The sequence below is a fragment of the Nuphar pumila genome, chromosome 5 (assembly GCF_984573655.1).
Source record: "Nuphar pumila chromosome 5, dmNupPumi1.hap1.1, whole genome shotgun sequence".
Taxonomy (NCBI): Eukaryota; Viridiplantae; Streptophyta; class Magnoliopsida; order Nymphaeales; family Nymphaeaceae; genus Nuphar; species Nuphar pumila.
In genome coordinates this window covers 102,797,616-102,810,233 of record NC_143253.1, presented here as the reverse complement: position 1 = coordinate 102,810,233, position 12,618 = coordinate 102,797,616, and the positions used below count along the sequence as shown (strand labels likewise).

At 38.6% G+C, this 12,618-nt stretch overlaps 1 protein-coding gene across 1 annotated transcript in view; it reads left to right on the top strand.

The window, feature by feature from the left end:
- LOC149837956 (exocyst complex component SEC5A-like) overlaps positions 1-12,618 on the top strand; it is a 117,411-nt gene that overhangs the window by 92,690 nt on the left and 12,103 nt on the right. The window contains exons 17-18 of the mRNA XM_090006287.1: positions 2,374-2,451; positions 2,572-2,628. Of these exons, the coding sequence (XP_089862413.1) occupies positions 2,374-2,451; positions 2,572-2,628 (135 nt within the window). The remainder of the gene's footprint in view (positions 1-2,373; positions 2,452-2,571; positions 2,629-12,618) is intronic.

Sequence of the window (12,618 nt, the reverse complement as noted above, 5' to 3'; positions counted from 1 at the left end):
TATTCTTTTCTATTGTATCTAGTCCCAAAAATTGTTGAAGATGATGTAGCAAAGAGTCCAGAAGAACAACTTGAGATTACAAATTCAGAAGCTTTTAGTGACCCTGCTGATTGCATTCAGTACTCTAGGCGAGGTAATTTAGAGAAACCTTCAGCTCTCGAAAAATACACTAAAGAACATGAACAAGTATCCACTAGGAAGTCATCAAGAGTCTCCAAAGTTCTCAAAAACTTTGTGTCATACGAGTCTTTTTCACCAAAGTATCAAGCCTATATTGCTTTAATACACTCCTATGTAGAACCCTCTAACTATAATGCAACAAAAGAACAATCTGAATGGGTTGAAGCAATGCCACTAGAGTTAAGAGCCTTAGAAAAAGCAAATACTTGGACCATCCAAGATCTTCCATCAGGAAAAAAAGCCTATCGGATGTAGGTGGGTGTACAAAGTGAAAACTAAAAGTGATGGAACTCTTGAAAGGTTTAAGGCTCGTTTAATTGCCAAAGGATATTCCCAAAAATACAGAATAGACTATGAAGAAACATTTCCTCCAGTTGCTAGAATGACAACAGTTAGGATCTTGATAGCTCTAGCATCTTCAAAGAAATTGCATATATATCAAATGGATGTTAAAAATGCATTCTTTAATGGAAACCTAGTTGAAGAAGTATATATGGAACCACCACCTGGTATTAATGTTCCCAAAGGAAAGGCTCTTCGATTACACAAAGCTTTATATGGACTTAAGCAAGCCCCAAAGGCTCCCAAAGGCTTGGTATGATAAATTCAGTCAAGTTATGATTGATTTTGGCTTTCAATTTTGTCTTACTGACACAACATTGTTTGTTAAGAATTTTAATGAAGGTATCATCATTCTTCTTCTCTACGTAGACGATATGATCATCACTGGAAGTGACAAACAGAGAGTTGCTAACATTAAAAAATTTCTCAAAACACATTTCGAAATGAGTGATTTAGGTTTCTTAAAAAAATTTCTTGGTATAGAAGTTGCTTATTCTTCCAGAGGCTATTTACTAACTCGGTCTAAATTTGCCTTGGATATTATTAACAGGTCTGGTATCACGAATGAAAAGCAAGTTGACACTCCTGAAGTTGTCAACATCAAAATGAAAATTGATGATGGAGAATTACTTAAAAATCCAACTCTTTACAGACAACTTGTTGGAGCACTGTCTTATTTCTCTATTACCAGACCTGACATTGCACATGTCGTTCATACAGCGAGTCAATTTCAACATGCTCTCACTATTGTGCACATGCGAGTTGTTTTGCGCATTATTCGATATATCAAAACCTTAATTTTTGAGGATTTTTTTTGTCTGCTTCTTCTTCCTTTGATTTAACTGCTTATACTGATGCAGATTGGAGAGGTGATCCCAATGATTGACACTCAACTACTGATTTCTGTGTTTTTAGGTGAATAATTGATTTCATGGAGGTGCAAGAAGCAACAAAAAGTCTCTCTCTCGTCAACTGAAGTCGAATACAGGGCGATGGCTACAACCACTATAGAAGTAGTCTGACTAAGGCGTTTGTTTCATGGCATGGGGGTTAAAAGTACAGGAGCATCAAGACTTTGCTGTGATAACAAAAGTTCTATTTATATTGCCAGCAACCGGACATTCCATGAACGCACTAAGCATATCGTAATTGATTGTCACTACGTATGAGAGGAGTTCCTACATGGCACCATCGATCTACCATATGTTTCCTCAGAATATCAACTGACAGATTTCTTTACCAAACCTTTCACGGCTCCTCGATTTCACTTTCTCTTGGACAAACTTTCGGTTATCCAACCGTAAGTTTGAGGGGGAGTGTTAAAAATGTAATCTTCATATGTAATTTACTTTTTGTTTAGTTAGCTTTCAGTGCAGTTAGGAACTAGTTAGAATTAAGATTTAGTTTTGTAAATAGGACACTCTTAGACATGTCACTTTTTGACCAAGTCAAAAAGTAGCATGTACCTTTGGAACCGTTGGGCTCCCAACAGCTCTAATTAGAGCTGTTAGAGCTGTTGGGAGCCCAATGACTCCCTCCTAGCTCTATTTCTTCTCTCTATAAATATGGGACTATTTCTCCTTTGTAAACATACTTGTGTGGGCTTTATCCCACTTTAATGAGATATATATTTTCTCTCTTTCTTGTGTGCACTCTTTTGAGTATTTCGGTTATTGTGAGTGTGTTGTATGAACCATTGTGTTCATTGTGAAAGATCATTCGTAGGCTTCTTTTTGAAGTTTCGTTCGTGAGCTTCCTCTTCTTACAAGTTGGTCTGATTGTTTCTTATAACTTGGTGTGGTTTTGCTTGTGTTGTGTAACACGTCGGCTGATGTCTCTTTGTTTTGTCAGGCAAATGTGATCAGAGATGCTGCTATTGGTTACCTTTTGGATGGTGGAGTGCAATGGGGAGCTGCACCTTCAGTCAAAGTATCTCTCACTAATAAACAAACTTGTTCAAGCCTCTGTATGCTTGCGCATGCATGCACATGCATGTCTAAATACTAATTCTGTACCTGAACTTCTGAGATTAACTGTTATATCTTTCAGGGTGTGCGAGATGCAGCTGTAGAGCTACTTCATTCTCTTGTTGCAGTCCATGCTGAGGTTTGATTTTGTTCCTGTTCCAAGCACTGCTGTTTTCTAAACAAACGTTGAATAGATGTGTTGATACCTGTGTATTGTATGCTTGCTGCTATTTGTTAACAACTGCTGTTTGAACTGCCCTTTTTTGGTTGACATGGTTTGCCTAAAATTGTGCCTGCTGAAATTGACTGATCATGTTTTGCAATTTAACTGGATTCATGCCCACAATTCTGAACTTCAGGAAATGCAAACTTTAAAAAAAAGGAAATTTCCCCAAAAATATCACGATATTATTGGTGATAATATCATGATATTTTGTCTTCTGGCGATGTTTTGAAAATATCACGATATATTACCTTTAATATTGGCTACCTTAAAATATCGGTATTTCTCACGATATTTTCAGGATATCGCCGATATCGGTGACAGTGGTACCAACCCAGTTTGACTAGCATACCAAGCCTTGTTTTATTTGTTGCCATTCATGACAACATTCAAGATCTCTGATCTGTGGAGATTTGGCTAAGATTTGTTTGACTTAGCGACTCCTTGGGTGGACTGACTGGATCATTGCTTTCATATATATATATATATATATATATATATATATATATATATATATATATATATATATATATATATATATATATATATATTTAATGGGTTAATGTTTGGTGTTACTGAAGGCATGAAATATATGGATAGATTTCTTTTGTAGATTAAATCCTATAGATGTGATGTACAAGTTTTGTTTAGTGGGAAATGAGTTTTGAATCATATGATTGCGACACATAAGCGGGTTTTCTAAGGGCTTCAAAAATTAACAATCCACAATGCGCTAAAATTTCATGGCTCAAAAAATCATATTTTTGGATCAAAATAACATGATCCAAAATGTGATTCTTAGCAAACAAACCATCCTGAACACATCTATGTGGTCCGATTGAGTCGATAAAGCTTGAACCTATGATTTCCAGCTCAATAGTTCCATATAATTCTGTTTCAATAGCACCAAATATTAACCCTATATATATTGAATGCATTTTTCTATTCACCTCCATTTCCTGCTAAGAGCTTGAGCACTTTACCATTGCACCAATCAACTCTACACACACACACACACACAAACACAGACATATATAAGTTAACATATGCAGGCCATGTCTCAGGTCAGCATAGCCAGCTGAGACCGAGACACTGGATTTTTGAACCATGCTACCACCCAGATGGTCAAGAGCTGGTCCTGTTTGGATGTCCAATCCTCTCATTATGAATATGAGTTTCTAGTATTGGCAATCAAAAGGGACATGACTGAGAATGGTTCATAGGCTTGATATTTGAGATTGATAAAGTTGGGTAACAAGCAGGACTTTAAATTACTAAATGTGAACCAAGCAACACAGAATGACACTTGCATGCCAATGTGGAAAACTATATCTGATAAACAAGGCAGCACAAATAACCCTTTACATGCTAATGTGGAAAACTACATCTAATAGAACAAAAATGAGAAATATAGTGGCTGTGCTGAGGATCCATCGCAAAACATCAATATAATAAAAAACATTTTTCTCCTTTGTCTCTGTAAAGTGCTAGCAGAATACTTTGATAATTTCTGGTATTTAAGTGTATTTTGTCCTTTTCTCTAGATTCAGTTTACAGCCGTGTCACATGGATATGTAGGCAGGAACGCTAATTAAATAGCGAAAAATACAAAAACAATGCCACTAAGGGCTTATAAGATCATAATCACAAAAGTGCACAAGCACAAACCAATGCCACTAAGGTCTTACAAGATCACAATCATAATGTGCACAAGTACAAACACAAAGCATTAAAAATATTCATCTTTATTGAGCATAAATACTTAAGAGAAGCATTAGAAAATGAAAGGAGATAAAAGCACCTATTTATACACATACAAGAGGGAGAGACCTCAATAGAGTTGGAATGTTTCAACCATGGTTGCCAGTCGAGGAAGCAGGAGCGGGAAGCGAGGTACTTTCAAAATTTTAGGAAGCGGAAAGCGTGGGACGACTTAGAAGCGAATCACGAACCGTCTCGGAAGCGACCTAGGAAGCGATGGGGAAGCGAAAAAAGAGGAAAAAAATAAAAAAAGGGAAAGCGAGGGGGAAGCACACTTTCCACAAAAGGGAAACACGCTTCCCAAAAAAGGGAAATGCTTTCCTGCGCGTTTCGGAAATGCGCCGTTTCGTGCTTTCGAAACGCGCTTCGGGGAAGCGCGTTTCCCCATATGCCTAGGCACTTTCGGTAACTCTAGTTTCAAGAGCTCTATTGACTTGTCAATTCTATATTGACTAGTAAAAAAGGACCCAACAACTCTACTTGGTATTTGACCAAATAGTCCCTATAAAAATAGAAAAAGGACAAAAAAAGAATAAAGTAAAATTACTAATGTGCCCCTAATGGGCACAACCTATTACAAGGACTGCAATGACCAAAATACCTCTAATGGGTATTTACCTATTACATCATTATAAATAAAATATATATACATATATATGAATATATATGTATATATGTACAATATAAATCAAATATATCTGTATGGAAATATATATATATATATATATATATATATATATATATATATTCGGCGAAGGCCTAATGATGCTCCAGTTAGAAGGATGAAGAAATGAGAAAATATATTAGTTAAAAGAGGTCGGGGTAGGCCTAAGAAGACTTGGATGGAAAGGATATGAATGCTTTGAACCTCACCGACGACATGACTTTGGATAGAAATGATTGGAGGAGAAGGATTCATGTAGAAGACCCAAAATGATTTTCTTTTTGGTTCATATCGCCGACCCCAATTATTTTGGGATGAAGGCGTAGTTGTTGTTGTATACATATACATGTACAACTTACTACTCCCCCTCAAACTTACGGTGCGATATACCGAAAGTTTGAAAATACAAAAAGAATCAACAAGAAGGATTAAAGTCTTCAAGTGTCTTCTTCTTTATGTCGCATCAGAGAATTTTGCAAATACAAGTATCTGAATGTCTTCATTGGTGATCGTCCCCAAACGCCTTCATTGGGTATCTCCATCTTCATAATATAATACATCAAAGATATTTCTTTCTCAATCCATCGCATTTTTAAGAACCTGCAGAGAAAACAAAACAAATGTTCCAACTACACAAAGGAAAATATCTTAATCCAATAGTTATAAAGTTTTTAAAACAAATATATTTTTGAACAAGAGAAAACATTAGATAATCATTAAGAAAGATAAGAGGAGCATACCTCAACGATAATTTTTTATAAAATCAAATTATAAACCCAAAATCAACATATTTTTTTTTCAAGAAAAATATAAATATTGATTATAAGAGAATTTGATCACTAAGGACATTTAAATCATAAAGAAGAGAAACAATTATGCATAAATAATATCCTAAGGATTTTTAGAAAAGCATTTCAAATGAAATAACAAATCATCACCAACAACATGCATATAAAATATAACAATTCAAAAGAGCCCTCAAGAAAACAGAATATAATTAACATGAAATACATATATATCCAACATGCAATTAAAGCATATTTAATGCACATAATAATGAAAGAGAGCAATCTCACAAATCACAACCCATTAGGATTCATTCACACAACCTTGAATGGTCTTAAGCACAAGGGACTAAACATCAATCTTTATATATATATATATATATATATATATATATATTGTTATTATTATTAATGAAATGCACATAAGATGCATAAAATTTTATCAATAAACATTTTTTCATACAACTAAAAAAGTTTAGAAATTTTATGGAGAGATTTTAAAAATCTCACACAACAAAAGGAATGATATTTGCAAATCTTAACAATAGTTCGACCACCACAAGCAATTATCTCACTAGACCTCCAAACCTCAAAAATCAAGTGTATCAGCTACTAAAACAAGTGCATAACAAAAGGTCATAGCCAGGTCGAGCACATAAGCTGAATATAGATCAATGGCAGCGGCTACAACTGAAGTAACATGGATCAGACACCTGTTGATTGTCACACAAGAGAACACTTTTGGAAATCGATTCTCCTACTTTAGTCAACAGGTGTCTGATTCATGTTACTTCAGCTGTAGTCGTTGCCATTGATCTATATTCAGCTTTTGTGCTCGACTTGGCTATGGCCTTTTGTTTCCTATTGCTCCAGGAGACAAGATTTAGGCCAATAAAAATACAGTATCCTGAGACTGACCTACGCTCATCTGGATCTCCTGCTCAATCTGTATCTGTATAAGTAAAAAGTTCATGCATGTGATGGCCATGCATACTCTTTCTGTACAGAAGACCATCTCCAATAGTTCCCTTCAAATATCGAAGAATGCGTTTAACAGCTTCCATATGCCCAAGATGTGGTTCATGTATGAACTTAGATACCTGATTGACAGAATAGACAATATCAGGCCGAGTGAAGGTAAGATACTGAAGCATTCCTACTATCCTGCGATATCCTGTAGGGTCCTCATACAAATCTCTATCTTGAGAACTGAGTTTCTGATGAAGTACACTGGGTGTGCTTAGAGGCTTACAATCAGTCATACTTGCCTTGCTAAGAACATCAACGATATACTTATGTTGAGTAAGTGTCATGCCTTCAGGAGTCCTGTCAACTTCTACTCCAAGAAAGTATCGCAGTTTACCAAGATCCTTCATCTTGAATCTATGATTCAGAAGTTCTTTAACCTGTTCAAATGCTCATTAGAGTTACCTACATCAATATATATCAATAACAGGGTAACTATATCTTTGCATTTGAATATGAAAAGAGAATGGTCAAGAAGAGACCGAATAAAGCCATATTTTTCTACTTCAAGCGAAAAACTGTCAAACCAAGATCGAGATACTTGCTTCAGGCCATATATTGCTCTCTTTAACCTGCACACATATTCTTTAGAGTTCCCTTCTGCATACCTAGTGGGTTGCTCCATGTATACTTCCTTCTTCAGTGTTTCATGTAGAAACACATTTTTCACATCCAGCTGGCTGAGAGTCCACTGGTGCTCAACAACCAATGATAGAATGATGCGGATAGTGCCCATTTTAACGACCGGACTGAAAGTCTCATCATAGTCTAGTCCTTGCTCTTGTGTGAAGCCTTTGGCAACCAACCTAGCCTTGTATCGCTCGATAGTACCATCTGACTTATATTTTATGTTATATACCCACTTTGACCCAACCACATTTCGATCGTGTGGTCTGGGAACAATATCCCAAGTGCCACATTCATGAAGAGCCTCCATTTCTTCATTCATAGCTTCAATCCATCTCTTAGAATTTATTGCTTGATAAAATGTTGTGGGTTGGTCTTCCTTGCCCAAAGAAGCTAAGAAGAGTTGAAAATCCATCGTAAAATTCTCGTAACTAACCCACCTATCAATTGGATGTCGAGATCGGGTAGACCTTCTGTGAACAGGTGATGGCATGGAAACAGAAGGAGAATTCTGCTCCTGATTAGAGTTGAGGGGTATCTCCTTCTCACGTCAAGAGTAAACAATGCCTTTATACCTTTCTGGGGCCGATAATGACTCAGAAATCACACTTTCCTAAGTTCTTTGTTCAACAGTAGGTACATTTTCCTCATCTCTTTGATGACATTCAGAGGAACAATCATCATCAATACTAGAAAAGAGATCTGAGTTCAACCAAGGATGCTAAACTTCAATTTCAGGAGGAGTGATGGCATTATGACCAAAATTTGATTCGTCAAACACAACATTTTTTGGATATTTTGATGCGCTTGCTTACAGGATCATAGCACTTGTAGCCTTTGTAATCATCAGCGTACCTAACGAATCTGCACTTTAAGGCCTTATCCTGAAACTTATGCTGCATTGACCTGTCAACATGAACATAACATACACACCCGAATACACGCAACTCATAATAACTTGGATGCACACTATGTAAAGAGAAATAGGGTGATTTGTTTTCCAAGATGTTCATGGCCAATCGATTTATGACATAGATTGTTGTATGAAAGGCTTCTGTCCAGAAGGCAACTGGAAGATTATTATCATGCATCATGCTTATTACACTCTCGACAATATGATGGTGCTTGTGTTCAGCAATCCCATTCTGTTGAGATGTATGAGGTCCAGACACCTGCCTACTTATCCCATTTGTCTAGAGGAAACTAATAAAGTCATTTGAAGAGAATTCACCTCCTTCATCACATTGGAAACAAATGATATTTTCAGAGAATTGATTTTGAACAAAAGAATGAAAGTTCCGAAATAACTTAAAGGTTTCAGATTTATTTTTCATAAAGAAGATCATGTATATCAAGAAAAGCTATCAACAAAGATGAGATAATATCTAGTGTCAGACATTGAAGGAACTGGAGTCGTAGCCCAAACATCAGAACATATAATCTCAAATGGTCTTGAAGCTCTTTTATTAATGGAATGAAAAGGAAGAACATGACTCTTACACTGAAGACAACTAGAGCATTTTTTATTGTTGACACTTAAATTTTGACTAGACTTGGGAATAAGACTACTTGAAACAAGCTTATCAATAAAACAACTACTACAATGACCTAGACGACCATGCCAAAGATTTGACTCAATACATTCAGAAAGATTAAAAACACTGTCAGGAGTAGCTGAAGATGATGATGTGCGCTTCAAGGTGGAATCAACAGACTGAGCACGAGAGGAAGGATTCTCTTGGAACACATACATATTCCCTTGTCGTTCTCCTTCAACGAATGTTTCCTTCGTGTGAAGGTCCTTAACACAAATAGAGAAAGGAGTAAACTCAACTGAAGCATTAATGTCATCTACAAGCTTAGAGACAAAAACAATATTTTTCTTGATATTAGGAGCATGGATGACATTTGAAAGAGCAAGAGAAGAGTTGGACATAGAAATTTCAGAATTTCCAATATGTGAAATATGGTGGTGAGGCCCATCTCCAGTGACTATACTATTTCTACCAACATAAGGGACAAGATTTAAGAGCTTACCCGCATCACCAGTGACATGAGTGGTTGCACCAAAATTGACATACCAAGTGCCTTGATCATTCTGTTTGATATTTAATTCAGCCAAGGCAGATAATAACAGTTCTTTGACTTCTCAACTATTTTTCAATGTATCTGTTCCCTTGTTTTCAATTGCTTTCCTCTATTCTGCGGGTTAAACCAGCAATTTGCCTTTATGTGCCACCTTTTGTTGCAGAGAAAACAGGTAGGTATTATCCTTTGCCTTTGCGGATTAGGAGGTATACTGGGAGTAGGTAAAATTCCATGAGCTCCTTGTTCATTCCTCTCTTGACCTCCTCTTTCTCGAGATTCATACCTGCCACGTCCTCGACCATAGGTGACTCCTGTGGCAAGAACGTCGTGAGCTCCAATGGGATTATGATTACCTTCAGAGAATCCTTTTAAGGTCATTTTATATTGTAAGAGTTTAGCACGAAGATCTTCAAATGTAGGTAAGTCTGGCAAACATAGCAAGGAAGTAACCATCATATGATAATCGGGTCCCAGCACGCTCAAAGTTTGTTGCACCATATCTTTGTCACTGACCGCGCAACCCACGATGGCCAACTGATTTGTGATGGTTTTCATTTTGTTTAAGTATTCCATGACAGTCATGGAGTCCTTTCTCAGCATTTGAAACTCTTTCTTTAAATATAAAACTCTAGCCTGAGAAACTTGAGAATACGTCTGAACAAGACGATACCATAACTGCATAGCTGTGCAGTCATCTGGGATTGTCACAAGCACCTCTTGTGACAGGGTGGAAGTGATGTAGGCAACCAAAGCCTGATCTCGCTTCATCTAGGATATATACTCTGGATTTCTGACAAAAGTAATGGAAGTGTCACCCTCCCCAGTCTTGCCATCTTGTGATATGAATTCTGGAGGAACAGAAACAGAGTCATCTAGATGTCAAGAAAGATCCCGACTTCTTATGAATGGGATGATTTGTCTTTTTCAGGTGAGAAAATTGGAGTTGTTCAGTTTTTCAGATACGAGTTGACTAAGAAACTTGGAAGAGAGACCAGATTGAGAAGAAGAAAAAGAATCCATAGGTGATTGAAGGCGGAAGTAAGACTCAGAAATAAAAGAAGTCAGAAACAATATGTAATTTCAGAGTACTCGAAACTCGGTTGCCTTTTTTTTTTTACAGCAGACCCGAGACAGAAACTTAAGTTATGCAGTAAACTGATCTGAATAAAGATCAGTCAATGAAATGCAAAACAGAAACACGTTATTTGGATGTAACGTGTTTTTCTTTCCAAAAAAATGCAAAGAGCGTAATATGATTTTTGGATGTAACATTATTCTAAAATGTAGAGAAAAGAATTCGATATTTTACTTAGATTTGACCTTACTTTTTTGAGGAAAATGAGGAACAACTTTTAAAATCACGCAAACAGATTTTAGAGTAAACATTGTGAGAAGGAAAAGAACAGTGGCAAACAGAGTATTTCTTTCCAGATGCAAATTCTAGAATAAGAAAAGATGCAGATTTTAGAATAAGAAGAATGACGATTAACCAGGGTGACGATTAGATGTGGAAAGAGAGAGATTAGATGTAGACTTTAGGAATAAAAGTGCAGATTTTAGAGATAGGGAAAAAATAATACGTTGGCTGAAAAAAAAATCTGCAAGTGCGTTGGCTGAGAGGTTCTGAAGAAAAAAATTCTGCAGAGTGTGTTGGTTGAGAGATTCAATAGATTCAAAAAGAATAAGCAAAGAAATACCTTGGAAGAAGACGTTGGAGCAATCAAAGTGGTATCAACATGTCATCTATGTCACAGGGACTCGGCAAAACAGGTGCCGCACCCGCGTCGACGCGACGCGACGCGGGATCGCATGCGGGTGCGGCACCGGGTGCGGTCAACACGACCCTGGGTGCGGTCAACGCACCCAGGGTCATTTTTGTCCAATTTTTTGGGCGAAAAAAAAATTCCCCCGCCCCCCCCCCCCCCCGATGAAAAGGAGGAGGATTAGGGCAAAAAAAATTTTTTGCCCTAATCTCTCCTCTCTCTCCCCCTGAGCTCGAGCTCTCCCATCGCCGCCCCCAGCGTCGCCGCCCCCAGCGTCGCCGCCCCCAGCTCCGCCTCCCAGACTCCTCTTCTCGGCTCGCAGGTATGTCTCTCACTGTCTTCTTGGGTCGGCTGGGGAGGGGCCGAGCACCCCCCCCCCCCCCCCCTCTCTCGGTCTCTTGTTGGGTCGGCAGGGGAGGGGATGAGCCTCCCCTGCTCCCTCATTTTTCGGCACAGGAGGGGCCGAGCCCCTCCCCCATCTACCTCTTTTTTTTGGGTCGACAGGGGAGGGGCCGAGCCCCTCCCCCATCAGTTTTTTTTTTTTTGGGTCGACAGCGAGCCCCTCCCCCATCTGTTTTTTTTTTTTTTTGGGTCGACAGGGGAGGGGCAAAGCCCCTCCCCCATCTTTTTTTTTGGGGGGGGGGGTCGATAGGGGAGGGGCCGAGCCCCTCCCCCATCTGTTTTTTTTTGGGGGGGGGGGGTCGACAGGGGAGGGGCCGAGCCCCTCCCCCATATGTTTTTTTCTTTGGGTCGACAGGGGAGGGGCCGAGCCCCTCCCCCATCTGTTTTTTTCTTTGGGTCGACAGGGGAGGGGCCGAGACCCTCCCCCATCTTTTTTTTTCTTTGGGTCGACAGGGGAGGGGCCGAGCCCCTCCCCCATCTGTTTTTTTTTTTTGGGTCAATAGGGGAGGGGCCGAGCCCCTCCCCCATATGTTTTTTTCTTTGGGTCGACAGGGGAGGGGCCGAGCCCCCCTCGCTCTCTTGTTGGGTTGGCAGGGGAGGGGCTGAGCCCCCCCTTCTCCCTGTGTTTTCGAATTGAATTTAAAATTGTAATGTATTTTTTTTTGTTTTCAGGATAAAAATGACGGATAAAGGGAAGGGACTTGCGTCATCCTCATCCCAACATGTGAGTTCTGCTGCTAGTTTTGCTGATAGTTGCAGTGGGATTGATGATGTGGGGCCACTATGGATA